Below are 27,088 nucleotides of genomic sequence, written 5' to 3' on the forward strand. Positions count from 1 at the left end.
CAGCGAAGAGAGTTAAGGCACGGTATTCATTGAAGCGCGAATGTTATGATAACGAGCCGAGTATCCGAGAACACCCACGCGGCGGGTGTACGTGCGCATCGTTTTCCGCGGCATCGCGACTTTATACCTGCTTATCTTTGTGTCGACGTAATGTCTCACTTTGAAGACTCAATTTTAATGACAATCTCTGACAAATGCGGGAGCTCGATTGAAATTGCGAACGTAATTATATATCGCATTTATCGATGTATTCCTTTCAAACTTGAATTGTTGTCTTGTTTCAGGATGGACTGACACGAAATGATGACAGAATATTGACAACATGTCTCAGCCTCTGCAGGAGCAACAAGGATCAGGCAAACGCAGGTAGGAATCTTTCCATCTAGTGCTTCGATTTAGAAATATTTTTCTTCGTTTTATTATCTCTTTCATTTATCTGATAATTAATTGCATCGGACACTATTCACGGAGTGCGTCTATAATTCTATTTTAAATCTCCCTAAGAGAAGAAGATACTTTTTTTGATACTACTAGTTGACTCTAAATTTGTCAAAGAGGATAATCCTGTTTTCAAATTTATCAAAGAAGATCTAGAGGCAATATTTCGCTAGTTTCAATTTATCAAAGAGTACCGGGAAAGGAGAATAAATGCATTATAATAGCGGGAGGGCTTTGAGAGGGTCGCACAAACTTAATAAAAAAAAAAAAAAAATTTGGGGGGAATCCCACCTTTTGTCCCAGCAGAGGAAGGACAGCCGCGACGTTTGAGACGGGAGGTGGTCCTGCTCACGGAAGACCGGAACCTCAGGGTGAAGGCTCTAGCCAGGGACGTACCCGTGAGAGAAGTGCCCGATTTTATGCAATGGGCCGTATTAGGCTGAGATGGCATAACGTGATCGCGACCAATTCCAATCCTCACTTGACGAGAAATCTTCCGTGTTCCTATCGCGCGAGCTCGACCAAACTCAACGAGAAGAAGTGCAAAGGGAAGTAGAAGGAGAAGAAAAAAAAAAGAAGAAGAAGAAGAAGAAGAAGAAGAGAAGAGGGACGCTCATCATTGTCGACGAGCAATTCATTGCTATCTTCGTCATGGATCTGCTTCGTATCCGATCGACCATCAACTGTGCGCGCACGACGTTGTCATCGCGTAAGTTAGTTCCCAAACGAGATATTCAGATTGTTTCCCGATGATACTTTTTTTCTGAAGTTTTTTTTTTAATCTCATCATGAGGAGAAAACAATGTGCGGCGCGAATGAGAGCAAAATCTATGAGGGAGAGAAAAGAAAAACAAAGCGCGCGGTAAAATTTCATTGAATGAAATACGGTACTATCGATAAGAAAAAGAAAAGGCTTGCCGGAAACGCGCGAGCCATTTGAAGGCTCCTCTCGAGCGTGACATTTTCTATTCTCTAATTGTTCCGTGTATCTCGAACGTGCAGACGTAAAAATCCCAAAGAGCCTTTTCACTCGAGGATGACTAGTATAACGGGTGGTCCGAAAGAATACGTCGAGTATATGACCACGATGACAGACAGTAACACCGAAAGATGATCGACGGAAGATGTGGAGGTTTTGAAAAAATGCAAGAAAAACGGTATAAAAAGAATTGTCTTTTAATGTTCTTGTCATTGACTTTGTAGATTGTTTTTTTTATCTTATCGCCTATTGGCAGTTATATAATCATTTTGTATAATTTTGTTCGCCTATATTTACTTTATTCATCGAGATGTTATTAAAATTTTTATATCATGTATGCGAACATGATTCGAGATGATCGCGAAACGCGTTTTTTATCGTCCTGCGTGACATTTTCCACGAGAGGAATTCTCTCCTTCATTCTTTCAGCGCAAAAGTTAACATCATTATCTTTAAACTACCATAAGGTAAATTATTAAATTTATTTTCAACCAATAACTGCAATATCATCGCCATCGAGAATATCGCAAGATCGACAATCGATTTAACTTTATCGTGTAATTAGAAACGATTGAGAGAAAGACGCTTCCCTTCGAAAATTAACTTTAAATTATGTAAAATATCCGACTCAAAAAACATGTGAATATAAAGGAATTATATTCAATTTATTATATATATTAATATTTTTAAACGAAATATTGATATTATATACATATAATATTGATATTGATAATATTGATAATATAATATAATTTTAAAATTTATATAATTTATATAATTTTAAAAATTATAATTATATTTTCAATATTAATTATTAATTAATATCAATATTATAATTTCAGAAAAAATTTTGAATTTTTTGATCGAAAGTATATCTTGCGCATTAATCAAACATCGATTTTCGAAAGTAAGTCTTTTTTTTTTAAATCGTTTTTAACAGACGTACAGAGACGTACTAAAGATATCTTTTTTATTATTCACAAGTACTCACTTGTGTAGCTTAATATTAAGATTCACCATTTTAAGACTTCGAGAGTTAACGCAAGAAGACGCGGATGATTATTCCAGGTAGGAAGGTATGATACAAACGATTGTACATGTGTGTACGTATTCTTTATAATATTAAAAATACTTTATCGATAAGCGGCGAGTGAATGCATCCCGCAAACGTGACATGATTGCCATTACAAACATTCCGTGTCGGAATCGTTTGACGCTTTTACCATCTATGTCGAGTTAACGATTTACCATTTGGTGAGATTAAGCGGATAATAAACACGAAATAAAACTTGCTTGATTTGTTCTCGCGACACGGAGAACGTAAAAGAGACTTCAAAATCGCTTCATTCGCGACTTGTTTTGTCAAATATCTTTTGGGAGAAAAAAGCTTTCGGAAGTGCACAGTGGTCGAGGCACGCAAGGAACTTCGGGACCGAATAGCGAACACGATGTACTATTTTTCGACAGAGATGAGGTAGTTACTTAAGCTCCTTAGCGTATTAAAGTGTGTGCGTGCGAGGAAAAAGAGTGAAAGAGAGAGAGAGAGAGAGAGATAGAGGAAGAAAATGGTAACTAAATTAACGGAGGCGGGCAGTTGACGAAAGGGAAAAGAAGTAATCGTAAAGAAAACCGTATCTGCGATAAAACTTGACATCGCGTTGAAATTCCTGCGAATTAAATCGAATCGATAAGTAGAAGAAGAGCCCACCCACCGGCATAGCTCGGGCAGAATCATTTCGTTACACCGTGATGTTCCGCTCGAGAGGCTGCGCCATTCGGACAGAAAAAAAAAATCTTGTCGCGAGGACGTGTCGTGGGACGTCTGTTCAGCGGCATTTTATAAAGGCACGTAAAAAGGGATATTAGAACATCTCTACATTTTCATCTTCATTGCGAGAAAATGTTGTCCCCCTTTTCCCGAAGAAACGTTGTCTATGTATACGCGGACTCTACTATTACTACTTATGGATTTAATTTGTCGTTCGAATCCGCAAGCTATAATCGTGCAACTTCACCATTTTCGAAACGCGACGAGATCTTGTTGAAGTATACGTACTTCTCAATGTCCGCGGGTGAAGCAGCGTTCGACAGGATTCAGGATCGCTTGAGAATAAAGAAAGAAGAGAGAGAAATGCGAGCTATTCCGTCTGCGAAGCTATTCGTATCTCTCGTCCTTCGGCGTGTCGTTCGTTTGCTTTGGCGCCTTTTTCCTTTTCTCCCCCTGTCACATATCTTCCTCCTTCCTCTTTCCTTTCCTCCCGTCGCCGTTTTTAGCTCAATTTTTTATTCAAACCTTCACGGCGAGATCGAGTGCGTATCAATGGACAATTTGATAAAAGCACCGATGATGTACACCTGTCTCATTGTGTTTCATTAATTTTTAAGTATAGTCTTTCGTAGCCTTTTTAATGCGCGCGTTCGATCGCCATAAGTGATCGATTAATTCGTACAAGGGAGTACAGATGTATTTGGAATAAAGCATGAAAGAGCGCGAGAGATGAGGCGAAATTGATTGCGCGAGTTCGTCATACAATCGTGAATATATAACAGGAAAATAATCGAGAAACACTTTTCTTTTTAAGCCGACCTACCAATCAAACACGTCAAAATTCAACGTGAGAAGTTAAACCTCGGATTGATCATAAAATAATCCAGAGTTGAAGTTATATAAAATTTATTTTTAAGAAATTAGTTTTATAAAAAACAATTACAATTAATTACAATTATATTTACATTGAAATATATAAAAAGATTGTTATACATGTTTGTGTGAAGAAATAAAGTTAATAGTGATTTTGTCGCCATCGAAAATAATAGAGGGAATGAATGAAATATGGAAAGATAGAGTTTGAACGATAATTTTGATGTTGTCTTTTTTTTTTGGCTGATCGAGGAAAGTGTTTATCGTTAACGTTCGTTATTTATAATACTATGTTGTACGAGATAATCAGGGTATAGTTTGCAATCGTACTCCGGGCATATCATATAGCGTTTATTCTACATCATTGCAATAACTCTCTTCTGCAATAGACGTAGCAGTGCAATAGACACTCTATTCACGATTAAGCCACCTCGATAAGACTCTATCCGTCTCTTCCTGAGTAATCACGATTCATTTCCGCTGTTTCGATGTAATATACATATATCCACTCCACTCGACTCATTCCTGTCTTTCAATTTTCAATTTACATATGTTGTTCTTTCGATCGATTTGCGCGATCGAGTTCACCCCAATTATTGAGAGAGAGAGAGAGAGAGAGAGAGAGAGAGTGTGTGTGTCAGAGAGAGAGGTTGAATAAAAAATGCCTGAATATAGGTAGACAATTGCGATATAAAAATAGACATCGTGATTTTTAGAGCTGGATTTATCTCGGACGCGAGTAAAATTCCGCGGCGAGAAAATTTCTCTCTTGACGCTCCCCGCTTCCAAGATGAATCCAACAACGTAAATATACTTATATCTATGTTGTATATATAGGTATATATATAATTATATATATAATTTTATATGCGCTCGCATACACGTTATATATATACATATATATATATATAATTATACATATATATATACAAAAATACCCATACACCCATTCGTCACCGATTTTACGCTAGAGTCTCGCAATATTTCTAATAAATCTATGTATTTGTATCATTGTATGATGAAGCAAAAGAACGTGATTCGTTTGTATTTCGTCTCAGGAAAAGACGTTTGTCGATAACGCGATACAGCGACGATGACGGAAATAACGAAACTATGGGAATGATGCTACGAAAGCAGAAGTTTTAGACTAATCGTTTATTACACATTATAAGAAATGTCGCTACTAATAGTGTTACCACTTTGAATATTCAATAAAACGTTGAGACTAGCGTTATTACGTTATGTACTTTATTCGTGTATATATATATATATATATATATACACGATATTTAGTATACAATATTCTCTCTTTATTGTTTACTACGAGATGTTGCTCGAATACCGTCAACATCTTACGCCAAGATCCATTCCACAATTTTTAGGAAATTCATCGGAATTACATTATGTCTTTAGCGAATGATGGTAAGTGCAATAATCTGGCGATTTATTCTATTCGGTGGAATACGACGTCACAATTTTTGCCAGTCCGTTGCGAGAATCGAGGATCTGACGACTCTCTTCTACACTAGAGCACTCTTTTTTACGCCCGCGTGCTCTTTACCTAGTTGGCGAGATTTAGAGTCAAGAGCAATGTGGATCCTGGTCGCGTTACAGAGCCGTTGATCTCGACCTCGTTATATACCCCGTAATCAGAAGGTACCGTCCGCGGACGGTATTTCCCTCAGACGCGTGAGGGTCGTCCGAGTTATCTCAAGTGTCACTATTTTTCTCTAAGAGATGCAAGTTTCTTCTTTTTCGCGAAAAACAGACGACAACAAGCACCGTTATGGCGTTTGTGTACGTGCTTGTCGCGATCGATAAATTCCAATGTTCAACAACGGCTTTGTGTTGCGATTCTCTTTTAACTTTAACTAATGGTTCTATCAGATTTATCTGGATTTATATATTCCTCAGGCCCTAGAATTAAATTTACTGGCGCATTAATGTGTCTTAGGAAAAAACGCTTTTTATATCTTATCTTTTGGATCTGAAATTTTTTTTCAGCTGATTGAAGGGAAGATAGTTGTTAAATTAAATTAAATTAAATTAAATTAAATACAAGTAGCGATTCCTAAATAAAGATATTAAATAATTAGTGTGTATGTGAGATAAAATACTTGAATTATTTTGAATGATTATTTGTTTGATAATCCCTAAAATCAGTATCGATAGTTAAGAGAATTATTTGGTGGGATGAGATTCGAAATGTCTTCGATCAGATGACAGGACATTTCCGGTCAGACACAGTCAACAGACGCAGCGAGAGAAGCCGCACGTTCCTCGTCGAGCGAGAGCCCGGCAAGATCTGGCTATTTTTACCCGGTCAACCTTGAACTTGCTGCCGCTGCCATCGCTGCTGCTGTTGCTGCTGCAACAGCAGCAGCAATGATCACCAATAAAGGGACATATCTAATTCCGAGAAAGGCAATCGCCTGTCGCGACTAAGGGTAAGTACTTACATTTTATTCTCATAGCCGTTGCACTTCGAGAGCATACATAATGCGATGTAACAGAGCTTATCGAGGGACACACGTGCACACAAGCAGATGATTGCGAATCACTTGACACTTTACATCATGATTATTTTTATGACGCGTACATCAAACATCTAAAAATTATTAAGAACGATTTTTCTTTGTTGATGACATTTTCTTAATTTTTTTTTTTTTTTAATTTTATTTACGTACTGTTTCTTTTTTCACTGTATCACGTGCATAATCATTGATGGGTATATTTAAATATTTCGCCGACTTTGCTTATTTTATTTAGACAAGTTTAAAATTAATAAACGTATTCTTTAGCCTCTGACATTTATAATTACACACTAATTACATTATATTCCTATCCATGTCGAGAGAGTATACATACCGCGACGAAACAATTATTAAGGGATGTACATATGTATATAATGTGTATAATGATTGCGAATATTCAACACTGTGCATTATGTGACATTTTTGTTGTAGTTACTTTATAATTATATAAGTGACATTGAATTTCTCAGAGATATAACTTTCGAATTTTTCTTTAGTTTGACCGAGAGAATGCATAACGATTAAAAGAGATAGAGAGCGCAAGGCGTAAGTTATGTGGTAGCAGCCACGAGATAACGTAAACTTCCGCCCGCTATCTGATTGAATAATGTATCTCTTGCGATATGCACGAACGGGGTGACCCGCATACCGAGTTTTATCTTGTCCTCCAGATCGGAGGATTATTATCTCCAAGTACCAGAATCACCGCATGCCTTTTCGTATGGATACTTGAAAGTTGATTTTCTCTCAGCCAAAAGCTTATGAAACATGGGGGATCGCAAATTCTTTTGACATTAAATTACTCGATAAAACTAAATGAAAATGAAATAAGAATTCTATGGAAGTATCGTTTAAATCGAAGTAATATTGTTTAATATTATTAAATTAATAATATATTATGGAAAATTTTATTATTTAGCTTCTCTCTCATAAAGAATTTACACGATATATATATATATATATATATATATATATATATATATATATACGTAAACGCTTTAAATCTCGACACGATAAAAAAAATCAGATTAAAGTGTTGAAGTCGGCACTCCAATTTGCTTATCGTCTCTCTTCCTTCATCCCTTCGGCACGAATCGTCGCCTTGAATATTCCATATGATTATTGTATCATTATTATATATCGAGCCTTATCGATTCTCTTTTATCGGAAACACATCGAAAGGAACGTTCGTTCGCTTTGACTTTTCCAACATAGGGTTAAACGACCCTATGCGCGGTCGACGGACATCGGCATAATTTGGCGAGGCGAGCACAGAGTGCTCGCTACTGGTCATCGCGTTTATGTGAGAAGCACGTAATCGCATTCACAAGAGAGCCCGCACTTGTCTGACGGGAGTATAAAACCGGCGGGCGAGCACAGAGGGAAGAAGAGAGAGATCCCCGTCGCCATATGGCGGCATAAAGATTCGCTCGGTGCATCTGAAATCTAGCCCCGACACGGCTTCTCGATGTTTAGAAACTGAAGGGAGAGAGAGAGAGACGGCGCGCACGCCGCTCCCCGATGGTGCCGCTGCTGATGCTGCAGGCCACGTCTTCAGGAGAGGAACTATCCCCCAGCTCGCTATTTCCTGGTAGCGATTAACATCACCTCGTGCTCCTCGCTTGTACTCTTCCGCGAACGCGCGCGTCCTCTCTTGTGTGTTCGCGCACAGGCCGCTTTGCGTTTCTCTGCCTTTCCGGATGCAGATCGGGGCCTCTTTCTTTTCGCGCCGCTTAACGACGTTTCGGCGAACAATTTGAGCTGAGCCAGGCCAGCGGGCAAGGGCTCGGCGCAAGTTCAAGTTCACGGGGTCGTTGCACGTGTGATAGAAACATACTTAGGCATCTCGCTCTCCTTCGTGTATGTATGTGTGTGTGTGTGTGTGTGTGGGTGGGTGTGGGTGTACGCGGGACCCCGGTCGGTGCGTTCTTGTGCGAAGTCAGCTGGCCGCCAGCCAGAATGCCCCGGCGACTGGATGACTTTCGATCGCGCCGGGTGGGCTCGGTGCATCCGCTTTGACTCGAGCGTAATTTCTTTTACCGCGCCGAAACAGGGGAGAAGGGAGAGTAATGGAGGGAGATAATCGTGCCTCGATAAATTTCGGTGGAGGCGATAACGAGGTGCGCATGAGTCTGCGCTTCTTCGAGAACGATAATATATATATATATATATATATGTTCCGTCGTACTCTTGAAATTTTGTCTTTGAGAAAGTTCAAACTTCACCAATACATATATAAAATGAAGCGGGCAGGCTGAAAGGGCCACATATACACGTGAAAACGATAAAAATATGTGATAAGAAATAGATATTTGAGACACGCATTTTTTTAATAAGATATGCTCATTAATAATCTATTTTTAATTGATAAGTGACGCATGGATGACTTTTAAAATTCCTTGCTGCAACAAAGTATACATAATTATACACGAGACGTAATTTTAGCAAGAATGATTAATCATTGCGTTGTTCAATTTTCGTCACTTCTTCCTTCCAGCCGCAAATTCCATTTCCGAACTCTTACGCAACAGTTTGCGGATGCAGATAGGGATGCATTAAAAAGCGGAGCCGAGGCAATCGTACCTCGCCTTTCACGTACAGATCGTGGATGCATTTTCTGTATTCGTCGCAGCACTTCTCGTCTCGTCTGGATTACGAAATGCGGCAGACGCATTGCGCGAATGCGATAATCGCGCTATTGCCCTTACCGGTTTTTATCCTGGCGACGAAAAGCCCGTTCCTTCGACAAAAAACATTACACGGCGCTCTCAATAAGATTTTTCAGCGATGTCTCTAAAAATCTTTTATGAACTTTAATCCAAAATATTATGGGGTAAGATTTTATATTGGAAAATATATGACATCTAGAAAATTTATTTTATATTATTTATATTATTTTATAATTATCAATTTATATTTTTTCAATATTTATATTACTTTGTATTATTAATTATATTTTATTAATAATTTCATATTAATTTATATTTTATTAATATTAATTTATATTTTATATTATTTTATATTAATAATTTAACCATTATTACGAAAAAAATGTTACTTAAAACATTATTGTGGTAAAAGCAATTTTTATAGAAAATATTTGGTATTATATATATTTTATCGTTATTTTTAATATTAATAAAACTCGAGCATGTTCTATGTCCTTCGCATATTAATATCTGTATATTTATTCATTATTGTCGAATGTACAAATTAATCAGGCCGCGTGTTATGGATCGCGCGGCGGTTAAATAACTTAATTTAAGCGATGAGATTGCTGAGCGCCCTAGGTGCGTACGCGATAAGGTTTCTCGTAAACGCAACTGCAGCGATGAGCATATCATCGCGATAGCGCGCGCGAATCACGGATAAGATATTTTACGTAATAAAAGCGCGAGTCGATCTGGCGTTAACATCGTCGGACGAGCGAACTCGAGAGGCTTGCATTAATACCACCACCTACCATCTCGCTCTTCTCCACATTGCTTGGAGAGGCCGTGTTGCGTACGTCATGCGTCGTGTTAAGCCTCAAAGCTAACTACCTCGCGCGACCAGAGGTCAAACCAGGACCACACAGCCGCGGTCGTAACTCAGACCTATTATATTTCGCAGTTTGTTGCACTCTTCATTTTTCCCTTTTCTGTCTCTTTTTTTTTTTTTACTTCCTTGCCATCATCTCCGATACTTCCTTTATTGCAGTCTGAAAAAATGCTTGATTTGCCATTTTAATGTTCGACTTGAATTGAAGTGAAAAATACATGGATTTGACAAATATGATTGGATTGTTTAAAAGTCAGAAATTGTCTATTAATATCCACACATCTCCAGCATTATCTCTTTCCTATAAATTGATGTTCAAGATAAGATTGAAGAGCGAAGAAAATAAATCACACGAAGAAGTTAATTTTCTTAAAATTTTCCTGGACACACGCAATTTGCTGAATCGCAATTCGAGTAAAAGGGACGAACGTCCCGATGGATTCAAGGAATCGCATAATGGCGAATCGCAGGACCGGCTCGACCTCGTCGCTTTAAAGAGAATACTCGTCCGCGGTGATCCTTATCTATCTAGGAAGTCATCCGCTCGTTTTTCCTCGTCCGCGCAAGCAGATCCAATCTCGCCGCGTGTGTTAGGTAATGCCTCTTCCGACCGCTAAATGCACACCGTCGTGGCCGTTGACTTCCTCCCTTTGCCCAGGCACCTTACGTTAGTCGACTCTGTCGCATCGAACGTCGTGTAATATGCCATGTTACAAGCGGCGGTTCTTTTTTCGTTTTTCTCTCGATCGAAAGATCGGGATCTTTGTCTGTTTGTCTTCCTTTGCAGCAAAAAGCCAAAACGTATGCTGGAAAATTTTTTTATCAATTTTTTTATGGCAATTTTTTTATTGCATCATTAGCAATTTATTTATTCTGAAATATGTATTTGTAGAGTAACCAGATTTATTTATTATATGTTTAATTTATTATTAAAACATATATTAAAGCAATATATTTTTAGGAATAATGCCGGTTTTTATTACTTTTATCAGAGTTAATTTATTTTTTGAATTTTCCACAATGCATTTGAGATTTCACTCCTATCGAATAATAATATATATAATAGCGAAAAAAATAGACACACAATATTAGTGATTTAGTTATAAGTGTACAAAATAATTAAATAATTTAATTATCAAATAGTCGTATTTTGATCTTGGTTCATTTTTTGTCAAGATCATTTTTTGAATTTTTTAAATAGGAATTTCCATATTTATTACATAACATTATAGTTGGTGTGACAAAATTTAAAATGTAGCGATATAATTGATAATGTATGGATATTTACGAGGAAATAGATACGAAAAGAATTTTTTTTTTCTCGCGATTACCGTGTCGGCTGATAGGAAGAGATCAAGTATGATTGCGAGTTATAGCCGGGACTGAATCAATCGTAAAATGAAAAAAAAAAAAAAACGGAAAGAAAAATATACGCGCGCACATTGTTCATTCAAGAGGCGAGCATCGCGGCCATAAGTCATAGATTAGATTCAGATCGCTTTGAGCCATTGTATGCGTATCGTTTGGAAACAATGCTCCAGTGAATCAACCACCTATCATCGCGAAAGACCGGGGAATCCCTCGCACAACTGGAATCATGACAATCAATAACTAACTAGGAGAAGTGCAAGAAGGATAATCTTTCTTTTTTCGATTGCCTCGATATATTTTCATTTCGACAATATTTTTGGAATTTATTTTTGTAACGTTTCAGTATTGAAACACGTGAGACGAAATCTGCTTATCAGAATCGATCGAAAGTTTCTTGTAAAAAATTGAGGTATTATTTATTCCGTGCTGCCGGGTTTGAAAATCCGCGGTCATTGAAATGCCGGGCTCGGTGCCGTGTCGGGTTTAATTTAAGAGCGAAAATAGACGGTGAGAGATCTCTTCGCGTTCGCTTCGCGCATCTCATTAAGAGCGATAGCTGCCGGGGAAACCGCTCAGCTCCGACGTGTCGGAACGCGCGTGTGCGCGAACCTTTACATAATTTAACTCGGCTCTATCGATGTTACCAGCGTGAACGTGAGTCACGCTCGTAAACCGTCGCGCATCCGCCGCGTTATTCGAGTGTCGTTAATCAGCTGCCGCTGATCTACCGGCGCATTGCGAAGCGCACGTCATCGATCGTATCCGGATTCTGGATGGACCATCGTTCGTTCTCTGACGTAAGCCGGATGACGTCGTCATTTAGATTTTAATCGCCCGATCACAATATTTGCGAATATACACGAATTTCTCGTTACGTCAGATTTGATGATTGATCACCAACTGATGGCCCGGCGTGAAAATCGACTCCTTGTTCTCATCTGCGTTGCGCTATGCGCCAATCTTTCATACGAAACTGATTGAAATCGAATTGATCAATGAAATCGAGTCTGATTAAAAATATACTTGAGTGAACTTTATTTGATTTCGCCAAGACAATTCTAGGTGTGAATAAAATTTTTTTAATAAGAAAGAGATGCACATAATTATAACATCTACAATACATTCGTTGATACTCTGGACACAGAATTTTTTTTATCGTAAACACTTTTTAATTCATATTATAATATTATTATAATTTTTATATCATAGATTTTTTGGTATAAAGTACCTTATATTGAAAGAATTGTAGGATTTCTCTGTTTCTTATTTTCATTTTTCGGAGTGTGGGGAATCTTTAGCAGTGTTCTCTCATCTCTCATTGAGGAAATTTATCTTAAATATGTATATTATTTTTTATTACCATGTGGGAAAAGAATTGATTACAGCCTCACATAAGAGCAGAATACATGGGAGGGTCAAGGAAAGATTCAAGCAGTGATTCAAGCTAGCCTTTACTCGTAATTCTGGCATACGATTACGGAGCGATTACCGTACACGCATGTAACGACGGGCAATCGATCACGCAAGCGGCCTCGCATGTCTCGCATATCAATGATGATTATTTATTTATATTGGCCAGGTGGTCAATTCGTTCACACGTGATGGAATTGTGCGACCAGCGTCTGATCGCGCGACGTCTACTTTCCATAACACGTATATGTACAAATACATATGTGCACACGGTAAATGTGCGTATCGAATCTGACACTTGCTACTTAATACTCGGATCAATGTACTCGTTTATGTATCAATATTTGCAAGACTGATGTACGGGAAAAGAGATTCGAATATCGTTTGCTTTTTACAAAAGCTGTGTATATAGAATATACAGCAGGTGATTGAGCAAGTATTATACGAGGGACAATATTAAAAAAGAAGCAGATATTTTTTCTTTTCTCACGTATTTGCTATTTAACTATTAATAGCTAGGAAATAAGTATATTTATTCATATACACGATATATTAGAAATACGAGATGAATTTGATCAAGATAAATTTATCTTTGAGAAAAATACGTTCTTTTACGGAGAGTAGAGAATATACAGTCAATTCAACACAAAACAAAATAACAACAAAGCAACAACAAACTGCACGCATATCGAAAGCTCTCCAAATCGAAATTTCGCTTTTATTTTCAAATTCAATTAGCTCATATTTATGAACTCTAAAAGATTTAAATTATTATTATTTATTATTATTTATACATTAATAAAAAATTATATATATAAACTTTATATAATTTTTTATTAATTAATTTTATAGACAGATTTAATTTATATAGGAATTGTGTATGAGCTTTTATTTTAAACTCCAAATGAACAGTAAACGAATATACATGAATATACAGTTTCTCATTTGTTGTTAGAGATTTGAAAGAGAAGTTTCCAGCAAAACTATAAATTAAACACCTCATAAAGAGAGTGATTCGATTGCTTAACGATTTAATAAATACGTATTAAGCTGTGGATATTGGATGAAAAAATTAAATTGAAGAATTGTAGAAAAAAGAATTTTATAATATATAAATTATTTATATAAATAATGCATACTAATTATTTTTAAATAAAAGTACACCCACGCAACGAGAAGCGCAACGAAAATGCGTTGCGCTCTCTGTTTCTTCTCCTTTTTTCACAGTGCAGCGCCAATAGAATCGTTCTCACGAGATTTGCGTGCGTTTCGTATACGCGTACACGCGTGCGTGCGTGCGTGCGAGTTTAAAAGAAGCGAGCAGAGAGTATAGGAGGGATATCTGTCGGGATAATCGCGCGTGAACGTACGATCCTAACGGCTCTCGCATGACAATGCAATAGTTTACACTCGTTTAGATTGGGCGAATGTGCTGAAGTTGAAGTTTTACACAAAATTAGGGAAACGTAATAAAATATTCATCAAGTTTATATATTTCGATAAAAAAATTTCGATAAAACATTGAACATTGACATGAAACTTATCGTGGAACTTAATTTCCTAATAATCCTTATATTTTTATACAGAAATTATATTAGAACATAGCAATTCTTTCCGACATTCTGTCAGTTTATGATTTCTCGAATTTATATAATTAAATATGTGTCGTAAATTTCGGTGAATTCTTTTTCATGTTATCCTTTTTCGTCCGATAGCGTCCGAGTCGAAATTTTTCTCTTATTTTAAACTTCAATTTTCTCACGGATGGATTCTAAAGTATTTCAATAGATTTAATTTATAAATGAGCTTCTACTTTACACCTCAAATAGCAAACGAACGGTTTCTCATTTAGATGTTTAAAAGATAAACTTTCGGCAAAATTATAAATTAAATAGTTTCGAGAAAGAGCGATCTAACTGCTTAAAATATCAAAATAGATGTTAAATTGAGATCGAAAATGGGAGAAAAATTTTGATTCGACTTTCTCATATTATAATATCTCGGTTTATATTACCTCTTTCTTCCAGTCTTTGACATTTTTAGCCATTATAAAGAGAATAAATTCTGAAAAAGAATATCTGATATAGCCGGCTTGAAATCGCGCACTTGAGGAGTTGCTCAAAAATTAACGAACGCGATTAAGCGAATTTTTCTGACGAAAGTAATCTCTCCTTCTTCCAGGTCCGCCACCGTGATATACGTGTCGAGATAATAGATCGCAATTTCTCCGCGAATATTGAATATTTGCCGTTGCCTATATCGACGATAATTTAATTGAAATCGCTTGAGAGTATCGTTTCCCGCTCATCTGCTTGACGTCGCAGCCGTAATCACATGATGCATGCTGCACTTACGCGTAATGACACTTCGACGGCACACGATACTCTTCCTTGATCGAACCAATCTATGAAAATCTCCTTCGGTTCGCGACCACCTACGAAGCTACGTTTCTCGTTATTAATGTTATTAGACGGTTATACGTGTCTCCGGGCCGGCAAAACTCGTCGGTTAATAACGGTATCCGAACCGAGAGCCACAGTAGAGCGACAACCTTGACAAGAAGGCCCGGAAAAGAGACAAATTTGCGCGCTTAAGATATTACATATGCGTGCGTCCGAGACTTTACAATCTAACTACATCAATATTGTTGAAATATTCCGGCAATTTCCGTCACGTATATTTACGACAATCGATACGTCAAGTCGCGTCACGGCCTCGAAAGACCAAGTTGAAGTCTATCGTCGAAATGTGCATGGAAAATATTGTAATAAAAATTTACAATCTAATTTTGTAATCGTGGAACATGCTATAAAACAAATCATAATATTTCTATTTAATAATATTATATTTTATGTTTTATATTTTACAAAAGATTATTGTAATTATTCAAGTATTGAAATTCAAATTTTGATGGAAAAACAAATACATTAATAAATAAATTAAGTTTACAATTTTTATAATAATAAATACTTTAATATTATTATATTCCAAATACACTATAATTATTTATTGTGAAAGCAAACGTATTTTTGTATGTGATTTACTGTAAAATTTATGCGTTTGTATAGGAAATATTGAATGTCTTTTCAAACATTGATTTTTCCTCAGCAAAAATAAAGCAGTTAATGGCCAAAGCAAGTAAGTATCGAGTAGCTTGTGTCGATTACAGGATTCCTCGATGAATCTCGAGCCAATCTTTTTCGACTGAAATTTGATAAGCTTTCATTTTCCGAGACTCTCATCAGACAGTCTGTCTCCAAGTACCAAAATGCCGCGAGAGATATATTTGATCCCCGAGCTATAGGATGAGATTCTCGTCTCGTAGGAGCTGGATTAGAGACAGCCACCGGTGGTCAACCGAGTGTATCGAGATTCAATTTGACGGGCGCAAGGTGGAGTTTACCCGAGGGCGCTCGAGAGGAGCGTTCGCGCGTGCAGTGACAATCTCGAGCGCGCCAGGATCGATCCTAACGTCGCAATCCGTCGTCGCGAGGGGATGGAACGTCTCGAGGAGGGTTGCCAGGGCGCGTTCCCGATAATATCGAGGGTCGAATCGTCTCGGCGGAGGGACCGCCTCTCTCTGTGTTTGCATCTCCTTCTTCTCTGCAAGTGATGAGAGAACTACCGAGAGAGATTACTCCGGATCTCACGATTTACTCTATTCTTATGTCATTCGCGAGTCGAGTCTGCAAAGTCGCATTATTGGATCGATAATTTAATTGCGATCTTTCGAGCGGGTATCTTCGCAAAAAGCAGCGCTCGAAGAATGAGAGTCGTGGTTTTTATTGAAATGTATCGGATCAATGATCAGTGAGGGGAAATTTTTAATATCGCGCCATGTTTCTGTTATTCTTGTTAGACGATACAAGATTTGAATATAATTATATTTACAACTGAGATATAAATACATATTAATTCGGAAGAGAGCTGTAGCTTAGCTGGAGGTGATTCACATTGTTGCAACAAATTATCCATCATTTTCATGCTCCCTTAAGACGAACGAAATACTGATTAGAAGGGATTTCCGTGCGGTTAATCAATCTGGGAGCGAGGCCAGAAGGGAAATCCAGAATTACGGTGGAGATTAAGCACGGCAGCAACCGTGATTAAGGCCGCAACAACATTAATAAGTACGCGCATCGGGACAAATAAGAACGGGGGTGGGGTGGGGGGGGGGGCACAGACTGACTGTCTGTGTGCCTTTTCATTCGCAATTGAGGGTTATCGCACTCTCCTTTCTATCTATCCCCTTCTATCTTAGAATCCGTCAATCATGCAAATACAGTAGCTCGAGAGAGCCGCTGGAAAATAGCTCTGCGGATCCGCCGCCGCTTCCCATGTACTACATAAGTAAGGTAATGACGTGCACCTTCTTCTCTCTTCTCGGGAGGAGCGAGCGTTTCGATTCGATTCGTACGTGCTGGCGTCAACGGGACAGAGGGAAAGAGAGAAAGGCTGATCGCACGCTCTGAGGATTTTCGAGGGGAAAAATCAATGGAAATAACGGTGACACGCATGGGTCAGTGCGTTTGTAACCTTTGAGTCTGCGGCTCTCGAACGGAAAACGGTAAACCCGCGCCAACACAGAGAGTAGAATATCTCCTCTTGACGTAATTCCAATCGACATTCTCGCGCGGTGATACCGACACTCTACGTCGGCGTGTATCCATGCGCGAACGGTCTCGCATGTGTCTCTGTATATATCCGTTTAGGGTCCTCGATGAGCCACGAGGTCGCCGACCTTTGTCCTGCTGGGAAAAATTCCCGTTGCAATATTTCCATGCCATTATTCGATTAATTATCGCGGCGTGTAGTCGTAACGAAGAATGCATCGGAGGCGGTTTTATATAGACCTATGGAGAGGAAATGTTACGTTCCCTTCGTGAAAGATTGATAAGCCAAAGAGAAGTTTCTCGCCATATATATGCAACGGTACTCTTTTTAATGCTTAAAAGAATTTCGAAATTTTAAAAGTTAAATAAGCGTTTAAAAATTAAATAAGTTATTTAAGCGCGCGATATAAATATATTTTAATTATATAACATTAAAGTATAATTGGAATTTTCGCGTATTTTACGTTATGTATTCGAAGAGAAAAATAGTCCGACAAATATTTGTCACTTTTTCCCCGTTTAATATATATATATATATATTATGTAAACGTAGAAAAGAGTGATGGAGCCTCCGGTGACATCGATGTCGCGTGGGAGATATCCATACTGTTCACCCCGTTTCGTGAATTCGCTCGCCGATCACGATCGGCGACACGTCTCCGTCGAATTATCGAAATACCTCACGCGATTGCCGGTGGAATGCTAATACATATCGACAGACGTTCGCATATAACGTCTTCGTGTTGCTACGAACTCGCTATTTTTAGATTTCACGGATTCCCTTGTCATATTCGCTTATCATATAGTGACGATATGCCGGAAAGAAACGAAATGAAACGACAATGCCATATAAATTAACTGCGAAAAACTTTCATTAATACTCATTTAAAATTGTACACGTATTTTAATTCTTGTTAAGAACTTCACGATGGAAAAATTCGCGATATAATTTATAAATTCTTTATATCTTTCTAAGAATTGTTTCAAATTGTTACGTAAAAATAGATCTGTAAACTTTTCCTCTCCCCCCCCCCACCCTTGTATTAAAATAATTTTCCATATGGAATATTTGACGAACGAAGCATGACGATACCGTTGATTCGTTTTATATAGGGCGATTCCAATTTAGCGTAGTGGAAGGATCTTCTCCTTCTTGTCTGCCGAAGGATGAAGGAAGTCTACGTCTGCCAAGCGTAGCCAAGATGAGAGGAGAAGGGGTCAGATGCGCGGGGGACGAGGAAGGGAGGAAGAATAAGGGGGACAGAATGCAACCGTGGAGTCCGGGGAGCACAGGCAGAGCTCGGGACCCCCATCATTATCCGTTGAACCCTGCGGAGGCTCGAACATGCATCAATTATTTGGTGGATCGAGGAGGGATGTATCTTCCCCTCTCTGCCATTTCGCCTCTGCGTGCATCCTATGTCGAACGTCCAATTGCACCATACATCACACTCGCGCTATATTCGCCGTCATAATGTCGGGGTACGCGCGCAGCACGCTTCTTTTTCCCCTCTCCCCCCTCCCCCCTTCTCTCGTCCGTGAGATTTGCGTGCGTCTTTTTGGATCGCTAGAGAGGAATCTTTTAATTGCCAAAGTACAGGGGCGCATCAAACGGGAAAGAGGAGAGAGAGAGAGAGAGAGAGAGAGAGAAAGAGAGAAAATCTACGATAGACTTTTTTAGAGCACGAAACTTATTAGAATAATTAAGCAGATTAGATTAGTATGGTAATGGAGAATCGTGGAAATGAAGGAAAATAAGTGTACAAAATTAATTAAGAAGCTTGTAATAATATAAATGAATAAAATTAATTAATAAATAAGTAAATATATTTAATAAATGCAATATGCAGAGTTAACAAGAGGGCGAAATGTGAATTCTTAACATACCTAAGAGAAGAGAGTAATTAACGTGAAAATGGGAAAATACATTTTTGATAATCCTATTATTAAGCATGATAAAATATAATTGGATGGTGAATATAAAAAGGGTATTAATTTACAGAATAAAATAAAACAAGGAAGACGCATTGGAAAAAAAAAAACTTTGTACAAAGTTGCATTCAAGTTTTACACGTATACGTTCTGAAAAGGTAAAAAATTTCGAGAGGGGCATGACTCAAATCCCGTAAGTGCAGTTTATCATCTCTTTATCCTCCCTCTCTCTCTCTCTCTCTCTCTCTCTCTCTCTCTCTTTCATCTGTCATTTCTCTGGAGAGAAAAAACCTGTGCATTTGAAGAAGGAAAAAGACAGGGTAAAGAGAGAGAAAGAGAGAGAAAATCTGATGGAAAGCCTCGTGCAATCGCGCGCGAGCATCCCCGCCGTACAGTGGACATCCGATTCTCTCATCTCCAGGCGATCAGCCTTGGTCATAAAAGTGTCCTCCATAAAAATGATTGCGACGGGAATCGCGTGTGCACGACCGATCGTTCGGCGGGCTCGCGCCTGCGATTCATGGATTTACGCGCGTACGTGGCGATGATGCTAAAGCGTCGTGTGTCCTCGTCGTCCAGAAGTAGCTTCTCTCGCCGTAAAGCGATAAAACCGGGCTGTTATCGGTGTCTAGACACTTCTACGGAATATAATGTAATCAGTAGGTGGCGTTTTTCGCGATTTTTTCCTCGGGGAGACACGAGAGATCGAGGGTCGCGGGCGACGGGATAAATATCGCGGATCGGGGTCCTACCTCGACTTAGTAATAATGACACTTTAAATGTAACGAGAGATGCTCCCGTCGTATTTTCTCCAGAATTTGCGAGCGGACACCACAATATTTTCTGCTGTCTAACGAATGACCGGGCAGGTTGACGATCGCCCCGTATTTTTTTTAATGGCGAATGAGACTCTACGAATAACGTCCCCTCGTGTTTATTTTCTTGGATTATAAATGGACGGGTCTCTCCTACTGTGGAGATAATATTAATATTGTATATTTCTCATCAATCACGCACACATGTATCAATCATCGGTTTATTTTCGGAACTCATAGATTAAAATATGCCGGTGTTTCATTTTTTTGCAATTTAAAATTTGATTAATTTTGACGGAGAGTGTAACAGGTGTTTATTTTTCATGGATGGATTTTTTGATCAGTGCAGAGTCGATTTTTTCTTAACAAAAATTTGATTGAGTGCCTCCTTTCGTTTACAACTTTTTTCGTTGTCAATGATAAATATCTTTGTAACTAAATCTTGAACAAATTTTAAAAAATTTTTAACATCACTTTGTACTTGAAATTGAGGCTGAGAAAAATATTGTTATCTGTTCCTATCAAAATATGATTTACTATCAAAAAATATATATTTTACATTTGTTAAAAAAATTATTTAACGTTACGATACATTTTGTATTATATGTCTAGCCATTATAAATGATGGTATTCGGGTGTTTACTTTTGACGGATACAATCGAATCCCGTTGCTATATTTCCGGTACAGCGTCGTCCGCAGAACGCTGCTACGTAAAAAAGAAAGTCGATCCGCGAAGATGAAACGGACGTGAGACGCGGAGGCGTATTATGCGTTTCAAGGACGGCGTGTTGTATAACAACGTTCGTTTTGCCGATCGCGATATCGACCTCGTCTGGAATGCTGACGGAACGAGGTTGAATAAAATAAATCCGTTTCCTTTAACATAACTCGATTTCTCCTTCGATACTTCCATCTCGAGTTATTTATAGCGCAGAAAATTATTCAAGGATTGTTTCTTATAGATTTTATATTCGCATCAGACATACAATGGAATTTATAATTTTTTATATAAGTAAAATATACACGAGTTGTAAATTTTAATTCTCTTTTTAAAAAACTTTGTCGTTTTTTTAAACGCAAGTTTAGAAGAGATTACATCATTCATGAAATATTTTTTCTGTCAATCAATCTTCACCGAAAAAATATTCTTCGCTTGTTGTAATTTTTTTCGGTGAAATTGCGACGAGATAAAATTAAACTACCCGGTACATCGCGTTCTTCGATCCCCGCGCAGAGCTCAAATTCAACGAGGTATCCCAATCGTTCCCGGGAGATCTAAATATCTCGACTCGCGTGCATGATTCGCGCTGAATGAAGGTGCGTTTCTCGGGTCGGGCGCGATCATATGATCGCGCGTACAGTTAGAAACGGCTCACTTTAATTAGCTCGTATGTCACTGGCTAAGCTCGCCGGCTCTCGAGAAATCCGAGTTCCCCGGGGCACAGATATATAAGCGCGATGCCGATCGAAATTAGACGGATAAATTATTCGGCGGCGTGAAAACGCGCCAGGCGCAATTTTATCGCGTCCTGCTTATCGATCCGACGTTCGCTTCTCTGTCTCTCTCTCTCTCTCTCTCCCTCTTTCTAAACGACCAGGTAATTAAGCGAGGCAGATTTGCGCATGTTCTCCAAGGTACGCGCGCCGGAGGCTGATGACCCGTGTGTGCTCGGATTTTGTCCATCTCGCCGACGTTTTCGTGCTCTCGTTCCGTCAATTCCTGTCGTCACGTTTCAACATTTAATTACTTTTCTCGTTCGACGCGGTTCGTTGACCCGGGCCTCCATCGAACAATCGAACCTGATGGTTTCCGCGGCGAGGACTCGATTAATGTCGACAGTCATTTATAAGCGAGAACGAGGGGGTATGCAAAAAAAGATTGTATCGATGTGGCTAGGATATGCTCGCCACGCCTTTATACCGTAAACAACGGCCGGATTATCGCGATCGACACCACCGTTTGACTTATTCCACTCGTGTGGAATGTGAAACGATCGATTTGCCTGGCGTTTTTTTTTAGATACAGTCTAATATGAGGAGAGAGTGAGGCATATCGGAGAATAAAAATTGAGAGGAAATTTTGCTCTACATAATTAATTTTTTCTCTTTCTCTCTTTTGACTCTCTTCAATTTAACGATTATACATATTCAAAAAGCGCGATACGTGCGTATTAGAGATGTATATAGCATATATAAATTATTATTATCTATTATCTCGTTATCATGTTTGCTGCTTAAGGAAACGAGAGTTAATTGCGGTGATTTAATTTCGTAGAACACAAAGGAAGAATCTTCTGCGGACGGAAGGTACTCCTCCTCGGGGGTCACTGTCCTCGTTAGAACACATGCAATTAACATGTCCTATTAGCGGTAACACGTTTCGGAAACGTTATGACGGCCCAACACTTTGCGCATTACTAACGACGACTCGCGTGTATTCCGTTAGATCGATCGTGAGTATAATCTTGTATATCGTGTAGAGCAGATATTAACTCGCGTCTGCAAGACGCAGTGGCATATAGCATAGTTGCAGCATCAGTCTTGATTGAGTTATCTCGACGAAATACATATCGTCTCGTCGCCGTATAATTTTACAATTTCCCCTACATGAAAATGATTCGCTCTTCATATATTCTAATATCGTATAAATTTTCCTTTATTTTTGCGAGTGCTATTTTTTCCGCCACGGTGTGAGAAACACACGCGTGCGTCGATCGTCTCAAATTTTATGGTCAAGAGAAATAGAGAGAGAGAGAGAGAGAGAGAGAGAGAGAGAGAGAGAGAGAAGGAGAGAAGAAACATTGCGCGATCGATAAATCTCCCGGTCCGCTAATGGAAAAAGGCGAATCCTCTTCCGCTTGAGGCTGGTTATTTCTACCCGGCAGGATCCTTGCAGTTATTACGGTTTAATGGCCGCGCCGTTAACGAAATCAATTAACGAGGGAGGCGTTTCGGCAGGGTCTGCTCAACGTCTCAACTTTCGTCTACTACACGCTCTCCCTTCCTTCCTCGCCCTCTTTTTATTTCATCTTCACGATTCCCGTTTTATTCCCATTTGCTCCTATTCTTTTTTCCTCTATCTCTTTACTATTGCTTTGCGCGATTGTATTCAATTGATATAATTTAATTCCTCGTCATGATGGAATCTATCAGCGTGAAGTTTTCTAACGAAATTTAATTACGGTCAAGCTGAAATTTTTTGCCCACTAATGTAGGAGGTACATTGAGTCAAATAACAATTCCCGTTGCGTTATTAAGTATTTTTCAATGATTCATTATTTGCGCTAGTATTGGAAGTGTTATTACGGTACTTTGAAGGTAATAGGAAGCTGTGCATGTCTATCTTGTTCTGTATATAATCTGAGAAAATTGTGTTACTCTTTATTGCTTTTTTTGGACCAATCGATTCAATTATTGCTCAGTTCACTGACAATGAATGTGTTACCATTATATCTATAAATGAAGGTATTGGATGGATTAGCTACATCAAAAGTTAATAAATCTAATACATTTTGAGATTCATGAATTTGACTTATCGCAAACCCACCAATCCACTGACCTTTTAAAATATAAAATTAATAATTAATTTATGAGTTAAAGTGATTGGCCTTATAGAATATAATTTATCTGAAAATCGTAAGTGTTATTTTATATCAAACTAATTTTTTTATAATGACTGTACCACGAAAATTTTATAGTAACTATGCACAAAAATTCATGACTATGAATAAAAATTTTAATTTTATAGCAAATCTTTACTTTAACTAACAAATTAATTATTATATTTGTATTTTAAAGGCTATAAGCAATGTTTCAAGCTCACGAATCGCTAAATGCATTTATTTATTTTTGATATAGCTGATCCGTCCAAAAAACGCTCTTCCTTAAAGTACCCTCTAATCTGATTGATTTGTGATTTATTGTTAGATATCTCAGAAATTGGAGAAAAAGTTAATCGCGAATAATAGTACAATATCATCGTTGAATATCGCCTGAAAATTTGATGGTACACTCTTATGGTGGAGTTGTTGGCGAATTTTTGACGGATCTTTGACGTGGGCGGGTAGTTTGAGTATCGAAACGATCTCTCTGTTCTCGCGCAAACTCATCGATTTTAAACGTCGGAAGGAAGTGTCGGGGAGGAAGTAAGGGGACGGTATCTACGACGTGGGGGCGTAGAAACGCGTGCGAGATGAGGAGAGCCAAGCGCAACCTAAACGCGGGGTATCGGTCGAACCGCCCTACGAAAGGGTCTTGACGGAGGTTCGATAATCAAACGCGCGCTCTCGCAAAATTACCGAAATTGCAGGTCGACCGGTTTCAGTATATGACCTCTTCCCGTGGCCCTCAAAGCGATGAATACGAAGCCATACGTATCTCAAGCGCACGTCGCGTACGCGAGTTATCGACTTTACCGTGAGACATTTCGCCACGAAATTTTGCCAGCGGAATATTGATCCGCGCAAAAATAACATTGTAATAAATTGCAATTAAGTTATAAACGTTCGATCAATAGCTCGGGGTTAACAGCGAGTAATAATAATCGTATACCGGATACACAGATATAATTGAATCGTTCATTCCGTGAAAAGAAAATAAATCTTTCATGAAATTAAAGTTTTCAAGACGTTAAAATATTAAAAGAAATTTTAATTTAAAACTCGGTCATATTAGAGATTTAATCTTACAAGATTCAAATTTATTTACATATAGTATAATGATTTTTCTTTTCACAATTGTACAACAATAATCTTTATTTTTATTATTCTTCCTATTTTTTACAATTATATGTAATAATAATTTATAATAAATTTATAAATCAATTTTTACTCCAAGAGCATCATATGAATTAATTTGAACTACTATTACTCCTATGCTTATCTTAATTTTTTATTAATGTTTCTTTAATTAAAACTTTGTATATATATATATATATATATATATATATATATATAATTAATAAAATATCTCTTTTTAATAATAAAAAAGCAATTTTAAATCAATTAAATATTAATAATACTGAAGATACGAGTGAATATTCAGATTCTTTAAATATTAAATTCACTTTCATCAACTCATTGGATCTCATATTCTATCTATTGAAGAAACGAAAAAAGAACAAGTAATGTGTATATTTTAAAAATAATATAGATGATAAATAAAAATAAATTATTTACCGCGCATACTGCTCCGTTTATCATTAGATGCTTTTCAGGATCTTCTTTTCTTGTCTTATTTTCTTGCTGTTTCCTCGTGACATTTACACTCACTTGCAATAACACAGTTAATTATAATTAGTCGAATATACGATAATCGCGGCATACTTTTCATCGGCACTTCCGTTCGCGAAACACTCACAGGAGACATACTTTATTATATCGCAAAAAAGAAATCGCGAAAAATACGATTTGTTCAACGTTTTCACGATGCCAAAATCATACGCCATTCGTTGCAGCAAGTTAATTAATCATTAATTACAATAATCCTAGGTAATTATATTTTAATATTTGTCGCGATCTCATTTAGAAAAGAAATTTGAGAGAGCGTCTCGCACCACTACTTTACTGCTTGAGCGTCACTGTACGAATGATAACAAGGTCATAAATCGTAATACATTATCAACAGCGCGCTAATGTTTACGTTGCCAAGATCGAATACCATATTATAATTTGTAGCGAAAAATATTTTGCGTACTACGACGTATATGTACACAAGCGGAATATTAAATTATACAAATATTTTAAATTATATCAATTATTTAATAAACGATTAATATATCTTTTTTGAATTCGGAAGAACACGTTAAAACTATAGGAAAATATGATAAATAAAATATATCTTCGCGTTTTGGAACGCACAATTTTTCATATGTGTCGTATAAGAGACATCCAATATTTCCAATTAAGGAGGGTAGATATTTTCGCATCCCACGAGATGTAAAACTTTTAACATTTTTATGCTTCAATCAATATTGCAAGAGACATCGCGATATTTTTACCGTTTTTGTCTGCTATTATTTATAAAAATTAAATGGCGCAGTTTATAATATTTTATATAACACACACATACATACATTTTAATAACATAGCATTTGATAGTTAAAATAAGCGTGTCTGTAATTTTTGTTTAATTTATTTTCAAAAAACGGAGAACTAGAATTAATTATCTAAGTAATTGTACACATATGCACATAAAACAAATAGTGCGCTTGTAGTGTTCTATTTTAAATAAATATATATAAAACTAAAAATTGAAACATTTTAATATTATATAAACGACCTTCCGTCAAATTTTTGTTAAAGAAATGTTGATTTCTCTAAAATTCGTTGAAGAATTTTTCTCTTATTACACAGCATTTTGATATGGAATGCACGTTACAAAGCTAGAGATTTTCAATGTGAGATTTTGCAAAAGAATGTAGCGATTCTCGCACCTCCAATTTTGGCTGCCGTCAAAGTTTAAAATTGGCAACACAGGATAGCAAAAAGAAATATTACAGGTTTCGGGAAAGAAGATTTCTCGATTAGCATAATTCTCGTGAACTTGATACACCGTTCCGGCAGAAAAATGTTAATGCTCGTGAGATCCAATCCTCGTTCGAGTCGCTTGCCCCTGTGTGGCCGAAACATAGGCGCCATTGTGGGAGACTAGGAGCACCGTTAAATCATCCATTAGGTTCGCTAATTAAGGTAGATTCGGTGTACGATGGAAGTTTATTTGCCGGAAATCTGCCGAATCTGAGTGCAACGACCTCTCATCGCTCGTTCAGTTTATTTCCACCAAACTAACATTAAGGTATGCCATTAAATACGAT

At 37.7% G+C, this 27,088-nt stretch overlaps 1 protein-coding gene and 1 long non-coding RNA gene across 6 annotated transcripts in view; one reads left to right on the plus strand and one right to left on the minus strand.

Moving 5' to 3' along the window:
- Positions 1-5,295, plus strand: part of LOC126848602 (telomerase-binding protein EST1A) — a 95,986-nt gene extending 90,691 nt beyond the window's left edge. For 3 of the 5 annotated variants that reach the window (XM_050589596.1, XM_050589599.1, XM_050589598.1), the window contains exons 26-27: positions 285-366; positions 742-5,295. In XM_050589596.1, the coding sequence (XP_050445553.1) occupies positions 285-366; positions 742-881 (222 nt within the window). In that variant the 3' untranslated portion in view covers positions 882-5,295. The remainder of the gene's footprint in view (positions 1-284; positions 367-741) is intronic. The other 2 variants (XM_050589597.1, XM_050589600.1) reach the window with 1 other exon arrangement.
- The window catches only part of LOC126848628 (uncharacterized), a 69,707-nt gene extending 43,866 nt beyond the window's left edge, over positions 1-25,841 (minus strand). The window contains exon 1 of the long non-coding RNA XR_007687290.1: positions 25,452-25,841. This is a non-coding gene — a long non-coding RNA (uncharacterized LOC126848628). The remainder of the gene's footprint in view (positions 1-25,451) is intronic.
- Between the last annotated feature and the right edge of the window lie 1,247 nt (positions 25,842-27,088).

The sequence above is a fragment of the Cataglyphis hispanica genome, chromosome 4 (assembly GCF_021464435.1).
Source record: "Cataglyphis hispanica isolate Lineage 1 chromosome 4, ULB_Chis1_1.0, whole genome shotgun sequence".
Lineage (NCBI taxonomy): Eukaryota > Metazoa > Arthropoda > Insecta > Hymenoptera > Formicidae > Cataglyphis > Cataglyphis hispanica.